Below are 16,464 nucleotides of genomic sequence, written 5' to 3' on the forward strand. Positions count from 1 at the left end.
AAATGAACACTGGAGTTTTTTTTATTATTGTATTTAATAAATGCAAATTAAGATTTACATACAAAGAACACAAACATTAAAAATTGTGTGAAAACAAACAAAAACAAAAACAGTTTTCTGACTAATGTCTCGTCCACTTACAGTTTATTCCTTCTGTGATTATCTCGGACTGCTCACTCACTTTTATTCCCGAGTTTAAATAAAGAGCTGAAACATCGCTTTATGAGTCATGACTTTGACCCTGGGCCTTTTATCTCCTGGCGGCGGGCACACCTCCGGCTCCACTGAGCCAGCAGAGGTGGAGGCAGGCGGCTGCTGCTGGTTCACGGGGATAAACGTTAGGAAGACGGCAGCGGTGGTTCGGACGCCCCGAGCTCCGCCGTCCCAGGATGGAGCATCCAGACCTGCAGCAGCAGGTTCAGGGACCTTCAGTCTCCACCCACCTGTAAACCTGTCCCTCCCAGACTCCACACTTTACACACTGCGACTGTTGCTATGGCAGCAGGACACGTGTGAAAGTGGAAGGACAAATCATCACTATCGATGTTTCTGCTCAGTTTGAACTCCTAAATGTCAAACTTCTCCTCGCAGATGCAGTGCCCGTTCTCCTCATAGTCCTCCCGCATCACCACCATCTCGTCGTAGTCGGGGTTATGAGCCAGCAGCTTCCCGCCCTCCCAGGCGTAACAGACGGGACTGCGAGACACAAACACAGCGTTAAAGTCTCCGTCATCGGACAGCAGCGTCCGCAGGTCAGCTAACCAACCACGTTTACTCATCTCTGACATCACCGAGTGAAGGTTTTGAGGCTCTGAGGATGACGAGCTCTTACTTTGCAGGAAGCATGACAGACACGGGCAGATGGGCGGGGACCAGCGCCCGTAGCTCCGCTTCCAGCCGCTCTCTGAAGCCGGGAAACAGCGTGTTCCCTCCGGTCAGCACGACGTTCCGGTAGAAGTGTGGCTGCATCTCTGAGGACAGATTCACACGTTTAACACGGAAAAAGAAGAAAGTTACCTAAACGCTGAGCTGCCGGTCGTCACAGCGCCGCCCGCAGGCCATCGTTAGAAGTGTCAGAGTACTTTTTTATTTAACTGTAGTATTCGGCTTTTCCTGCTCTGCAGCTTTAAAACGGAAAGGAGATTCCGCTTTATGACAACTTTGTTTAGAAAAAAATGAGTAGTACATCTACACTTTGGTATTATTTATTTTTAATTATAAGAATTTTAAGTTTAAACTTTTTTTTGATTCTTATTTGACAGCGACAGTAAAAACGGACAGGAAGCTGAACATCTTCATTGTGGGAAGAGAGCAGGAGCAACATGCTGGCTGGGAATTGAACCGCCAACTCGCTGCCAAAATGCCTCTATGATAACAGTAAATTTACAGGAAAGCCGTCTCCTCGTCTCTGCTGCTATGGACTCAGAGATCAGTGACGGGCTCTGATGTGTTTTCTTCTCTAAGCTCACAGAATCTGTTTCATTCATAAATCTGTGTCTCGGTGACCCCGGCTTGCCACCGTGGATCAGCCGCTGACCTTCAGGCAGCGACTCCACCGAGTGGACGATGGCCTCCGGGATTCCCATCTCCTGGATGCCGATGTCAGATGGGTGGAAGAGCATCTCGGGGACAGCGAAGCGCTCGTTGGCCAGCCTCAGGATCTGCTCCCCTGTTTTGTACTTCCCACTGAAGACCATCTCCTCACGGGGCTGGTGAGCAGAAACACCAGAGAGCCATGAATGTGTCATTCACACACAGACACACACAGACACACACAGACACACACACACTGAAGAAGATCTCGCCAAAATGAAAATAAAACCCATGTGACTCGATCACAGTGACACGTTCTCGCTGACAGCGCGTTAACACGAGCTCTCCTGCTGTTTAACACTGAGGAACACAGAGAGGGTCTCTCACCTTGCAGAAGCCTTTCTTTATGGAGCTGAAGTCTGGCAGAACGTAATCCCTCATCACCGTGTTCTCCTCGCCCTTGGCCCTGACAGAAACCACAGCAGGTTTCCTGCGTTAACCAGCAGCTGCTGTGCATTTACACTCACAATCCAGCTGTTAACATAGGACTTGTTAAAATTTGTGGTCATTTGATAAAATACTGAAACCCTGTCACACTGTTAAGTCCCAGATCAGGATATGAAGGTAAGGCTAAAGCTTGCTGCTTACTGGGCGATCTCCATGTCCTTGTAGAAGTGCTGCGAGACGTAGCACACGTCCTCCTTCACCTGGTTGATCACGTGAGTCTCGTCCATCACATGCAGCTGACTGTGGAAACAAACATTTAGTTCTTTAAATCTGAACGAGTGTGACAAGCCTCCCGTGTTACAGCTGCAGCTGGACCGTCATCAGCTAAAGAGTCACCTGGACACTAAACACCTGTTCAGAGGAGGGCCGCTGGATCAGAACCAGAGGCAGCGATGGACTACATGAAGATCACACAACTACAAGTTACTCAGATCTGCCATCACTTTGCTGACGTCTGGGAATAGACCCAGACTGTCCCTCTCAGATGAGAGGAAACTGGTTAGGATGTTCAGGAACCACCCAGGATCAAGCCTGCCATGGACTGGAAAGTGCTGGAACACCAGCGTCACTTCCACAGTGAAGCCAGTTTCACATCTCTATAGACCGAGTGGGCGCTGACCAAGAAAGAAGCTCCCACTCCAAAATCAACAAGCTCGTCTGAAACGTGGACAAGCCAAACGCCCTCTGGAGAAAAGTTTGATGGTCGGGCGAGACAAAGATGGAGCTGATTGGAGGAGCAAAGCTGAGGCTTTCAAACCTGAGAACACTGTAGCTGTGAAGCATGGTGGTGGTAGCATCATGCTCTAGGCTGTTTCACTGCCAGTGGTGCAGGCACATTAGACAAAGTGGATGGAATAAAGGAGGAGGGCTACCTCTACATTCTCCCAACTTCTCTCAACACAGCTGGTCGGGTGAAACGTGGACACAGTCGAGTGTTCCAACAGGACAAAGATCCCAGCTTAGCATTAAGCTTCAGAATAGAATAGAAGCTACAACTTCAGCCCTGCTGAAAATTTGTTTAGAGGCCAGGTCCATCCCAGGAAACCAACCAGCATGAACTCAATTAAAGATCATATTCATCAGAATTATGAAGAAGCTTGATGATGGATACCACACACACACACACGTGTGTGGATCAGAGAAAATTGAAAATAAATTCAGACCTGTGTTTTAAAGTCGTTAAGGATGTCTGTGTTACAATTACCCACCCTAGAAAAAGAACAGTTCAATAAAAGCCCAGAGCTACCCCGGCCGAGGTGCCGGCGTCACAAAGCAGAACGACTTACCGATAAGAGATGATCTCCTTCAGGTGATTGGTCAGCAGCTTCCCTCCCACGTTGATCCTAAAAGGAAAAACAGGCATCAGATTGTTGCTGTTGGTGGTATTGCTGCCGCGTCTGCGGGGTCACGTTCTCTAACCTGCGGATGCTCTCCTTCATTTTCCTGCGGCGGCAGTAGGGGGCGATGTGGGTGAAAGAGAACCCGGTGTCCACCACCATGCAGCAGAGCTCGGAGGGGTTTGTGTGGAAGTAGTGATGAGCACTAAGAGAGCCGGCTGGTGGAACAAAGTGGCAAATCATTCAAAGAAAGCTTCCCTGATTGCCCGAAATCAGCAGCTCAGTTTTACCTTTTTTACAGTTTATGAGCACCACTCTTACTAAAACGAGATGCCAGGCTTTTATTCTGAAAGTACAGGAAGTCTAACGGGACGAGCCTTCACTTTCAGGACTCACCATTGATCCTGAGTGCCGACTGGAACTGGTACTCCTCAAACAGGATCTCGTTCATGGACTCCTGAATGGAGGTGAAGTTGAAGTAAGGCTCAGTGATGACGACGCTCGTGTCTGCAAAATCCACCTGCAGCCAGAAAACAGGGTCAGCCTCCACCACAGCAAGAGCTCAGTCAAACACACCACAGCGAGTCACCTTAAACATCTCCTTTCCAAACAGGTGGTCCCACACCTTCCTCTGGACGTCCCAGTTCACCAGGTAACCCTGAAGACACGGAGAGAAACGGTGCAAATGAGACGGTCTGACGTCAGGCCGAAGCTGCTTCACCCTTATGTGACTTCACCTTCTGGAAGGGGAGGATGTAGAAGAGCCCCGAAGGATCTTTGATCTCATCCAGCTGGTTTGCAGTGAACGTTTTTAACCTGGACGTCTTTGAGCGAAACTGGCAGTTTGGGATGACGCTGAGAGGGACAGAGAGAAGGTCCACGTCAGGTCCGCTCATTATTCTACCAACTACATGATCAGCTGTCTGCAAAGCCCGTTATTGCGGGAAACTCTGATTTTTTTATTTTCATACATTTGCTCATTTTTACTGTAATTTTTAAAATGTTTTTATTGTAACTGTTTCCCTTAATAAATTTGACAGTTTGTTTCATTCCACCCACCAAATTTGCAAATGTTCATTGAAAATTGCTTGTTTTATTGTAAAACTGCATTTTTTCCCTCAAAAACTCAGGTTATTTTTTACTGTAAGTTTCCATTTTTTAATTGTTAATATTCCACCGTTTTTGTCAATTTCTTTGTACATTTGCATGTTTTTTCTTATAAATCTGCCATTTTTATCTTATAAATGTGACCATTTTTCCTCTTGGATACGTTCATATTTTGTCCTTAAAATAAGAAATGCAGTGTGTTACCATCATGTACAGCTGTATGCAAACTTTCGAGTAAATTCTTATTGACTTTGTTTTACGTGAAGCACACAAGCGTTTCCAAATAGTTGGCTTAATAAAAACACTTTAAAAAAAAAAACTATTAAATGTATAACACCCTTCAGCTGTTTTACCTTTATAGGCCGAATTCCAGTTAGACTGCTGAGAGTTTAAATTTGGTATATAAAAAAATATTAGAACGCGTTTTTAATGAAATACATTTTATTTAAACTGAGAGATTTTAAATCGTATCTGGCGTGAGGGTTTGACTTTTCCTTTAAAGCTAGAGATAACTGCTGTCTCGGGGGGTACTTGCTATGAAGTGGATCTTACACAGAGGTTAGGTCGATTAAAGTATAAATTATTTTACGCCTCGTTAGTTTAATTATTATTATTATTTTAATTAGCCGCAACGTTAGCTGTCATGCTAACATCTCACCTGACTTTCTCCTGGCTGTACCCGATCTTCGCCGTGTACGCTCCGTTATCCAAAACTAATGTCGCCATTTCAGAGCCGGAACTGCTCACATTAAATACATTTATAAACTCACATTAATCGAGAAATAAACAAAAACAAAACGCATTTCACATTTTCAGCGACAATCCGCCATTAGGACTTTACGAGCTCCTTCGGCCAATCAAATTTGTCGTTCTCACGGTATGTGGTGGAATGACAGCCAATCAGAGCTTCACATCTTAGCCTTTACGCTTCTTTGCAGCTCGACCAGCCAATCAGATACAACGTTTTTGACTGTGCTTTAGAAAAGTGTTCGGGTAGAAACAGGATCTTCTTTTCTTCCGCCTCCTATGTTCCGTTAAATTTTAGTCTCTTTTGCGCTTCAGAGTAGAATTAAATGACATTAATCAGAAATTATAAACAAAATAACCGCCCAAATACGACTTTTCCCTCAAACTAAGTGCATTAAGTCAATCATTGTCTTTCACACATTATCTTGATATAATTTATTTGAATATTTACATTTCATGCCACCTTTTTAATGTTTCTAAAATCTGCACAATCAAAGAGAAAAATCTTTTTCTTCTTCTTTTCCTTTCAGTTGCTCCCTTTAGAGGTTTTCTCAGGGGATCATGTCCTCCTGTTCCAGCATCTCCTTCTGCTCCTTTCATGTTAACCCCTCCACCTGTCTCCCTCTCATTCACGGGATGAGATGAGATGAGATGAGATGAGATGAGATGAGATGAGAGTTATTTATCCCAAGGGAAGTTCTTTTGTCATACACACGCTCAATGCAGCAAGAGAGACAAAGGAACAGAGGAATAAGATATACAATAAGAATACTATTATACAGTAGGATAGTGCAAATATAATATCAAATAACTCTAACGAAGTAACAATATAACTATATCCTGAAAAATAAGTAGCTTAGCTATGAGTGCAGGTGATTCTAAAAGTGACATAGTATTGTGCAAATGAATAAAAGAGAGTAGCAGCATTATGATGGGGAGATGAAACAAATATTCAGTGAAAAACTGTTGGGTGATATTGCACGGTCTGAGTGGAAACAGAATAACTTTGTTATTAATCCTCAGGAGAATCACCTACAGAGTGAGGAAGAGTTATACAGTCTTACTGCCACCGACACAGGATTTCCTGTGGCGGTCAATTCTGCATTTCGGGGCAATGAGCCTTTTGCTGCATGTGCTCCGATGGTCCATCATGGGGGCGTGCATGGGGTGGGAGGAGTTGGTTGATACAAAGAAGCTTTTATTAGCATTCTCCTCTCAGACACCTCCGCCAGGTGCTCCAGTCTGACACCCAGGACAGAACCAGCCTTTTTAATCAGCTTGTTCAGCCTGTTGGCATCGGCTGTCTTCACCCCACTTCCCCAGCACACAGCTGCAAAGAACACAACGCTCTCCAACACAGAGTGATAGAACATGGTCAGCATTTTCCTACAAACATGAAAGGAACTGAAAAGCCGACTCTGCCCTTTTTTAAAGACCGCATTGGTGTTCTTGGTCCATCCAGTTTACAGTCCAAGTGTACCCCCAGGTACCGGTAGTCCTCCACGATCTCTACATCAGCCCCTCTGATGGTGACGGGTGTAGGAGTACGCATACTCCTCCTCCTACACCCGTCACCATCCACTTACAGGAAGCATGCTTCCTAAAGTTCCTTTGTCTTTGTTGTAGATGGTTTAGCTCACACCACTGAACAAAGCTGTCCACCACACTCCTGTACTCCTCCTCCTGTCCATCCCTGATACAGCCCACAATGGCAGAGTCATCAGAGAATTTCTGCAGATGACATGACTGAGACTTGTACCTGAAGTCAGTTGTGTAGAGGGTGAAGAGGAAGGGTGATAGGACAGCCTGGTCCAGCAGGTAGATGATGGCATCCTCCACACCGATATGGGGTTGATAAGCAAACTGTAGGGGGTCCAGCCAAGGCTCCACCAGCAGACGCAAGTGTCTCAGGATGAGTCTCTCCAGCCTGTAGTCACCGGGGGTCGATGGGTTAATCTTTTTTTTGTATTCTGTCTTTCATTCCTCTTCTCTTCAGAGCACGCCTCCACCCATACAGGCTCTCCTCCACCAGCTCTCAGTACATATCACAGTGTCATCAGAGACTCCACCTTCAACCCATCTGTCCTCATACATGTCCTGCACCACCCTCGCATACCTCCAATATAAAAACATAGTTCGTGCCGGCAGGTAGGCGGTCACTGCCTCGCTGCTTTATGCTCCTGACTGTTTAAACCATCACCTGGGAGTGGATTTTTATTCTGTGCAGTAATAAAATGATTTCCTTCATTATTTCAAGCAGAAAAGACAAAGTGGGGACAAACAGCTTCTTCAGACTGTTAACAAACACCATACACACACATATATATATTTATTCTGTTTGCATCCATAATTTTGTCGTACGCGTACAATGACAAGTGCTATTCTATTGTTTTCCAAAATGAAACAGTGCAGCAAATGAAGTGCTTGATGCTTTTTCTCCTGCTTTAATCCTCAAAATGAAATGTCGTCGTCCATGTGTGAGGACAGGACGCTCAGCATCTGCACGGCTCTGATGACTCTGCTCACCTTCACTCACCTTTTACAGGCTGCTGTCGTGTCAGCGCCATGTTTGTCCCTGAGTCACATTTACTTACAAAGAAGAAACAATGAACAATGATTCTGCTGCTGCAGGATGTGACTCAAGGAAGTGTGACATTCTCTGTTTGCTGAGGCAGCAGCGTGAAAGAGTCGCAGATAAAAGCGTCTGAGAGAGTTTGTTCTTCAGTTCAAGTAAACTTTATTTATATAGTACCCAACCACAACAGTGGCCTCAAACACCTTTTATTGTGCAGTAAAGATCCTACAATAAAACAGAGAAACCCAACAATCAGACAGCCCGCTATGATCAAGCACTCTGTGACAGTAGGAAGGAAAAACTCCCTTTAAACAGGAAGAAGCTTCAGGTAGAACCGGGCAACCTTCATCTGCCTTCAAAATCGGAGTCAAAGCATCGGCGTCTTCTTCATTCGGCTTTCTTTCATTTTTAATGTAAACAAACCAACAACCACGAATCCAAAAATGGGTAAGACGTGCAGACCCACAGCCCGGAAAGTAATTCACTTTGTAATAACCTTAAACTCAAAAAAGGACAATATAAAAATAGAAATGCACATTTAAAAAAAGTCCAGAAACATCCCCAGACCTGTGTGTGATTCTGGCTGGTTTGATATCATCCGTTTCGTTTGTAATTCTTTATAAATGAAAGCAACACTTTAAAAAATAACAAAGAAACAAACTGGAAGGTGCGGCTGAGGTGCTTTGGGAGGACTTGCAGATAAAATCTGGAGATTCTGGTTCAGGTGATGGTGCCTGCAGCACTTCAGGAGAGGCTGGATGTCAGAAACATTCAGGAGGTTGTCCGTTCTCTTACTGCACAGGAAAGACCTGCTTGTCCTGTTGAACTGAGTCATCTTATCTAAAGGGGAGTTTCTCACTAACGATTACAGAGCTCCAAAGCTCACCTCACTTCCTGTCACACTTCAATAAAAAGGTGGCAAATCTGAAACCCTAAAATGTATTTTCCTGATTTTTTTTTAATTTTTTATTCCTGGAGGCGGAGACAGAGCCCAGCTTCCATGAGAGCCTCACACATAGAAGAAACAGGGCAGGTGGGTTCACCTGGATTTGGTTTGCACAATTTTCCGGTCCCAGATCAGTCTCTAAATCACCAGCCATGCGTCTGCAGCCTCGCCTGTCACTCCGGGAATTTGGGGACGCAGCCCTCCAGCCCGATCAGCTCGGGCCAGCCATCGTATTTGTTGGTTGCCGAGTCGCTCTTTATGTGCTGGAAGAGAGAGAGAGTGAGAAGGTGAAGAGGACCATCTCTAACCTGCTGACCAATGTTACAGGCACGGCGTTCTCCTCAGCTTCTACAGACACTTTCACGTCTGACACGTGTGCTCAGGCTGAGCCCGCCCTCATCTCTGTGGAGCCGAATGACAGCAGTGGATCTGCCAGTCCTGGTGTTCTACGGCAGGGAGCATGGGGCCCACTAGAACAGCGGTCCTCAACCTTTTTTGCACCACGGACCCGTTTATGTTCAACAATATTTTCACGGATCGGCCTTTAAGGTGTCACGGATAAATACAACAAAATAAAATCAGTACCGGTACCAAAAAAAAGAAGATTTATTCATAACACATGGGAAAAGACTCAGGGAAACCGAGTTAATGATAAAACCGATAAAACCCCTGAAAACCATCAATTTCACACCCGAGCCTTAACTCTTGCGGCCCGGTACCAAACGACTCACAGACCGGTACCCGTCCATGGCCCAGGGATGGGGACCGCTGCACTAGAGGACATGTGGCCCTCAGGACTACCTGTGCAGTCTCTGCAGGGTCCAGGCATCACCTTGTGCTACCAGCAGTGACACTGACCCTAGCCAAATGCAAAACCAGTGAAAAACAGAAAAAATGAGGAGGGGGGCCTCCACCTGTAAAACCATTCCTGGTTTGAGGTTGTCTTGTTGTTGCCGCTGTAGAGCACATCTCCTCCTAAAGACTGGCCTAGAGCCCAGACAATCTTAACAAAAACAAAACAAAACAAAAAAGACTAGTGGAGATCAGTTCAGGATGGTTGTGATTGGTCAGGAGGCAGAGCCAGCATTTGGGCCACCTCTTCACTATCAGGGGAAACCTGATACCTGCCATCTCAGGGATCACACACTCGGAGTTAAGCTGGACCTGCTTAACTCCGAGTGTGTGCAGGCTCAAGGCCTTTAGACTAATCTACCTTCTCAAAGGTGCTCTTCCCCGTTACTCCTTTGCCACCAACAAACACCCAGTTGTCCCTGTATCCCAGCGAGTGGATGTGAGAGCTTCCCAGTTCAGCAATCAGATTCTTGAGCTCATCGTTTAACCTGCAGAAACACACAGAGGGTGGAGGAACGCGTTAACAGCTTCAAGATGGGTGGAGGCAGTGCCTTTTACCTCAGTATGAAGACAACAGACAGACTGAAGCTGACGGCTGAGACAAAGCTGGAGCCACAGAAACAAACAACTCCACCCCTGCCTGGAAAAGCTCTTTGGTCCTCGATTACTGTGCAAGAACAAGAACCTAGAGAAGAAGCCGGGGGAAGAATCTGAGCTGCTTCCTGTCAGAAGTGATCAAAGGAGGAGACTCTTACTTTGTTGAGGGTTCGTCGTAGGACGCCATTATAACGATGGAGCCTCTCTCGATGCTCTTCAGTAGCTCAATGAACGGTTTCACATCTGCAACACAAACATGATAAAAGCTCCGTCTCCAGCCACTGACACGAGTCGGCTAAGGGTCGTCTTTGCTCACCTCCACTGTACATGTTATAGTGATCCGTCTTCAGGACTTCTCCCGTTTTACCTGCCAACGGGAGATAAGCATGAGAGAACCATGAGAGAAACTCCGCCCATTCATTTTCAGGCTTTTAATGATTGAATGCATTTCCAAAGAAAATCTTTACGACTCGAGGCGCTGTGCACAAAGTGCCAGATGAAGGCCTTTTTAAAGGAAGCACACTCACCATTTAGGATAACGATGTTTATTCCTCCTCCAGCGTTGTTCAGCGCAGTTCCCAGAACCCTGAGGAGAGTCACAGTCTGCACGTTAGCATGAAGAAAGCAAAGAGATGCAGAAGACGACACAACAAGTATGTGAGGACAAGGTCTGAAAGGACGCCAGACAGAGGTGCTGAGGAAAGGAGGCAGCAAGGAAGCTCCTACAGTTTGTTTTGGACACAGATGGCCGGAGGGACGACGTTGGCGGCTCCGCTGTGGATGTAGAAACTGATCTCATGTGCAGGACACTCTCTTGGAGTACCACATACACCAGCTGAAGGAGAGGAAAGAAAAAGACTCGTTATTATCCTCCACCTGCTCCTCTGGGTCAGCTGATGCACCCCGATCAGCTCGAGTGATCTCTGACCTGAACGCTTGCTGGATATTTTGGCACCGTGAGGGGGGAAATTGATGACCTTGGGTAAATTATGATGCCAACCAGCTGCAAGGACAGAAACAAAACAACACTCATTAGATTTACAGAAACAGGTTTTTATTTGCTTCAATGCAAATCCAAAACATCTGGTCTCAGAGCGAAGCTGAAAAACTAGGTAACTCGGGCCCAAGCCCGTGGCCACTATGGGCTCTCCAGCTCCAGTCCTCGGGAGCTACAGGCAGTAGATCCTGTCGCCTGTAGATCAACAACCGTGTCATGCATTAAACACTCACCTTCAAACGAGACGTTGGACTGCTGCAGGATGACAACGACAATGATCACAGACGTGACCACCACCAGCAACGGCACAACACCTGAGGGAGGCACATCTCGTTAGCACACTGTATGTGAGGCAGTCGCACCTGATGAGCTGCAGGACAGAAGTTTCCATCCACTCGTCACAGTAAATAAGTAAATAAATAAAATTAATTAACAACCAATCAATAAACCATGAAAGTCAATAAATGATCAGACTGACTTCAAATAAATGGGAAGACTGCAAATCAGTGACTGCAGAGCTTTGGTTTATTACAGCGACGATAAACATGAATGTTTCAGTTTTAATTGTTTATATCAAATTAAAGTGAACAGGACACAGGCCCACGTGCTTTGGTAATAACGCACTTTGTTGGGAATTATTGCTTTGTAAATAAAACGCAATCAAGTATTTGCTCAGATCATCTTTGTTAAGATGTTTATCATCCATCATTGTGATGGCCGTCGACTGCATTTCTTTGTTTGTGCAGGTGAGCTGCCCTGCACAAACAAAGGTGAGGTGGACACAGGTGTTCTTTCTTACAGATGTGCTCGGGCTGCAGCATGCTGTGCTGAAGAGCGGTCACCCAAAGTTAAACCAAGGTCTGTTTTAGCCACAGTTAAGCCCAACTCTTTTTCCAGGTAGTGGCCCTGAAATATTAGAAAACCTAACAGCAGCACACGTCTGAAGCCCCGTTAACCTGAAGTCTGCCTGAAGCCCGTTTCTACCAGTGAAAGATAAAAACTGTTTCTGCCAGACACGGGTGGAACTTTTAGGTTATGATCTTAGATCTGAACGTTTCAGAAGCTGATATGTCTGATAATATTTGGCTGTTAAGTCGAAATTTCCGGTGATTATCTCAAAATTGCAGTCAGCAATCTACTGACAGCTAGTGGTGAGATTTTACACACTAAACATGTAACATTTTGGGTTCTCTCGAAAATTTGAACTTCAAGCTTTTACGTGGAAGTCTGATGAGGCTTCCGTGCAGTGGGAGGAAGATTCAGACAAACAAGAAGAAGATAAAGAGTGAAGGACAGGGACAGGGACGGACACACACACACACACACACACACACACACACACACACACACACACACACACACACACACACACACACACACACACACACACACACACACACACACACACACACACACACACACACACACACACACACACACACACACACACACACTTACTTCCCCGGAGGACCGCGTGCTTCATCGTGCTTCGTTTCCCTGTTCGGAGACAAACGGGTGGAAACATCAGGACTCGTCAGACATGCTCGTGTTCATATCTCAGCTGTGATGTTCCTGTGGGACTAAAGCTGTGGATGCGTCTCGCACACCCACCGGGACACGCCGAGCGCTCTCAAGCGCGCTGCCCGTCCTTGCGCGTGTTGTTTTACGCGTCATGTCTTTACTTACACAGTAAATAATGCTCACTAAAGTCTGTGGAGCAAAGAGCGTCTATAGAAAATGTTAAAAACCACCTGTTTTTAAACCACTTTCATAACCTTTTGGTCATTTAAAATATGTTCGCAAACCTGCTGTGACTCTCTGGGCCGCGTCGCTCCTAAAAATTAATTTTTAATGTCACCCAGACTTTAACAGGATACATAAAGGATCTATAAAAGTCACTGCCCCAAACTGACTGCGGCTTCTACTTTGTGACAGAAATGCTGTTTGTCAAGATGATGTCATTCTGGAGAGATGCGTTTAGTGTATATTTGAAATGTTTAAGGCCAACGAGCGAGTTACAGCAGTTTCAATAGGCTACTGGAAATCACTTTTTGGCACATCACCGGCCTGAGACTCTGCACCTGAGCGCGCTCCACGGAAACTACAAACACCTGAGCAGAGCTCTCAAACCTTCAGTCAAAAGACTTCATGAATGTTTGGAAACGTACTAAAATCACTCTGCTTTGTTCCCGCGTACACCTGCACAGGTGCTGCAAAGCTCCGTTTTCCGAGCTGAGGTCAGCGGGTAAAGATGCGCTTTCTTCATATTTTCAGCCGAGGAAAAGAAACCAAACCACACCGCACGTTTACCTGTGTGACACCTGCGCAGGTACAGCAGCTCTCGCGGCTCTTTTCCCCCGTGATGGTCTGAGAAATCACGCCACACACACACACCTCATAGAGGAAGAAAAGCCACACTGACCGACTCTGACAGTAAGCATCTCCGACAACTAGGAGTGCCAGCGTCCGCCTCTCCTCTCAGCCAATCAGAAGCTCGCAGGTAGGTCAGAGTGCGCGTGAATAAAGGACAGGTGTAACGTTTCCACCTGTTTGATGAAGGAACGAACGGCGCTCACAGCTGTGTTTGTCTCACAGGCACCAACCTCACGACCGCAGCCGAGGGAAATGACTGAGCGTGCAGGTACACCTGGAGTCACGCTCCGTGCACTGTGTCGTCAAACCCACCCGTCCCGTTTTCATAATAGAGTCTGCGCAGTAACAGAAACAAACTTACGGTAAACCAGATAAGTAGTGCTGCCGATCCGGTTACTGAACACAAAACCGCGCACGCACTCATTGCAGTGTCTTTAACCCCAGGTGTGTATCCCTCCGCCCACCCGTGAAGTTACAGTTAATAAACACATCTATCCAAACCAGAGGCTGTATATAAAAGATGTACGTCACGCCGTGACGTCAACCATTGGTTTGATGCCAGGTGGAGAGCTCGGTCCGTTTCAGGGACCTCGTTTAGTCAAATATGTGAAACGTATCTGTGGAGCAAACCGAGTCCGTCTCCCCTCCGACCACCGAGTAGCTCCACGCTGATAAAGGTGAGGGGCGTCACACCTGGCTGTTACAGCCCATCTGCCTCATTTTCAGCATAAACTGCGTAACAGTGAAGTGTCTGAAACACGACTTATAATCCAAACCTACTGTTTCCTGTTTCCTGTCCTCACACAGTGAAACAAAACACTTTTTAATCAAATGTTTCCACTGCTGAACTTTATTTCCCCCAGGAGACAAACGACACCGAGACAGGAAACAAAAGGCATTTTTTACATTTTCTATAGAAAACCTTCTGACAGGACCACAGAGGTCACATGACCTGCAGCCTCTTTAACACTGAAAAGCTGGAGACAGAAATGTGCTTTCAACGTAGTCTGGTCCTGTGAGGTGGCGATTTACATTCGAGAACGTCCCCGAGATCAAACCTTCGACGCTCTTCAGTTTCACTTTTCAAACACGATATAAGTCACTATCGTTCCTCTTTCAACAAGTTCACACAAAACCACAGAGAAAAGAGCGAAACACGAACAGAGTTCTTTAAAACGATCAGAAAAGCTCCGCCCCCCCAAGCGAGAACGCTAGACTCATCAAAATAACCTCACAGTTAGTAGAAATACATGAAACACCTGCAGGCCTTTAAAAGTCCTCACCCATCATTATGGACCTGCCTCTCTATTATTATTATTAACAATAAGTCAAATGGCCTGGTTATGTAAATGACCGTGTCATGTGACATCAGACTGACCTCTCACAGAGCAGCAGACGCTTCCTCGTCCTGATGTAAACACACACATTCAGTTTGTTATCAATAATAAGTTAAAAAGCTTAAACGGCTGGCCCGAATAAATCTGTGTAGATTACAGCAGCTCATATTCAGCAGGTCGGGGTTAGTCTGCACACACTGGCAGTGTACTGGTTACACTGGTGTAAAACCTCCAGGGTCCACTAACCCGTCGGCACAGCATGGTCATCCGTCATCGTGCTCCAGGATTCCTCACATAGCTGTCTGCAGCTGTACTTATTATTTTGGCTGGTGTAACAGGAATCCAGCTTCTGACTGGTTCATTTCTGGAAACCTGCTGAGGGCACCGATACACCCCCTCTTATTTGTAACTTTGGTCTTTCAGCATTGACACCTGCTTCATTTAAACAGGACATACTCGCCAAACCCGTTTTACTCACCGAGGCTTCAGGCAGCGGACGCCATGAGCACAGACCTGCAGCAGCTTCGATGGCGTCTGGCGCTCGCGTCTGTTTTTCATATGGAAATGACGTCCTCAGAGCAGGAAGTCGCCATCAGGATTTAAATAAAATGAAGGCACCAACTTCACTCAAGTGATGAAAGCCAGCGTAACACCATGTAATCATGCAATTCAGAGTAATCTGATTACAATTTACATTTCTGTTTTTCCCATGAAGAGAATCTTTAAATATCTGAAATACCAGCAGAGGGATGGAGGCTGACAGGTAACCACATCCACCCACTCAGTCAGACTCAGATGGTTCCTGTGATATGAAGATGACAGGTGCAGGAGGCGGGGCCATTCTCACCTGAGCTACAGTTTGTCAAACTGCCCCGAGCAGCTCAGCTGCTGATTACAGGACGCCAGCCAAACATCACCACAGGTGACAACAGGTGTTATGCTTCATGTAAGGTGTATGAGGCGTTCAGGCTCAGTGGTAAGTGTCTGCAATCTAAAAATATAAAAGCAGAAAAGAGGCTGTAGGAGCCCTCTCCCGCTCCAGGTGCAAAGATATGATTGGTGTTTGGGTGTAGATAGGTGTGCTGATCAGAGTTCTGACAGCAGCAACAAGGAAATCTGCTTTCCACTGAAGGAGCCGAGGTCTAAGAATTCATTTACCCTGAACCCGAGTACAGGAAGTTCAGGGTTGGACCTCCCAGTTTAGTTGTGTACTTAGACTGGACTGGAACCATTTGTCCTGAAAATGTTTAGTAAAGTCAGGTGCCCCCCCCCCTCCCTCATCACTGAGAAGAACTCGTAAAATCACTCTGGAGCTTTTATTTTGAAATCTGGCTGCTCAGTGCAGTTCGAGTGGCATCAGTCACAAATTGGTGTTTTGTTTTTGTTTTTTTTAAATTAAAGGCTCCTCTGGACACTTCAAGCACACAAGCATCATCTTACACAAGTGTTATCACTGTGAGGGATTCCCGGGAACAGCCTGTTCCTCCTTCAGTTTTCACTAACCCCTCAGAACCCGTTTAGTTTCTTAAACAGAAGAAAGAAACACTCTGGGGCAG

At 46.0% G+C, this 16,464-nt stretch overlaps 2 protein-coding genes across 6 annotated transcripts; both read right to left on the minus strand.

Moving 5' to 3' along the window:
• Positions 1-15: 15 nt before the first annotated feature.
• Positions 16-5,359, minus strand: actr6 (actin related protein 6). Its single transcript, XM_031749420.2, has 11 exons — positions 5,143-5,359; positions 4,115-4,232; positions 3,967-4,035; positions 3,774-3,897; positions 3,460-3,595; positions 3,327-3,383; positions 2,182-2,280; positions 1,921-1,999; positions 1,538-1,709; positions 833-971; positions 16-696 (listed from the first exon to the last, which is right to left on the minus strand). Exons 1-11 carry the CDS (start codon positions 5,208-5,210, stop codon positions 567-569), a joined length of 1,191 nt encoding a protein of 396 aa, XP_031605280.1. The 5' UTR covers positions 5,211-5,359; the 3' UTR covers positions 16-566.
• Positions 5,360-7,951: 2,592 nt separating this feature from the next.
• Positions 7,952-16,059, minus strand: LOC116327750 (protein FAM3C-like). 5 transcript variants are annotated; one of them, XM_039614958.1, is made up of 11 exons: positions 15,155-15,197; positions 14,950-14,979; positions 12,657-12,695; positions 11,432-11,512; positions 11,130-11,204; positions 10,928-11,036; positions 10,729-10,787; positions 10,518-10,568; positions 10,360-10,444; positions 9,966-10,092; positions 7,952-9,015 (listed from the first exon to the last, which is right to left on the minus strand). In XM_039614958.1, the coding sequence occupies exons 1-11, from the start codon at positions 15,180-15,182 to the stop codon at positions 8,926-8,928; spliced, it is 774 nt and encodes a 257-aa protein (XP_039470892.1). In that variant the 5' UTR covers positions 15,183-15,197; the 3' UTR covers positions 7,952-8,925. The 5 variants fall into 5 exon arrangements, with proteins under 5 accessions (XP_039470892.1, XP_039470893.1, XP_031605264.1 ...); XM_039614959.1 differs by lacking the exons at positions 14,950-14,979; positions 15,155-15,197 and adding an exon at positions 15,387-16,059; XM_031749404.2 differs by lacking the exons at positions 14,950-14,979; positions 15,155-15,197 and adding an exon at positions 13,933-14,033.
• Positions 16,060-16,464: the final 405 nt, after the last annotated feature.

Source organism: Oreochromis aureus, linkage group 7 (assembly GCF_013358895.1).
Source record: "Oreochromis aureus strain Israel breed Guangdong linkage group 7, ZZ_aureus, whole genome shotgun sequence".
Lineage (NCBI taxonomy): Eukaryota > Metazoa > Chordata > Actinopteri > Cichliformes > Cichlidae > Oreochromis > Oreochromis aureus.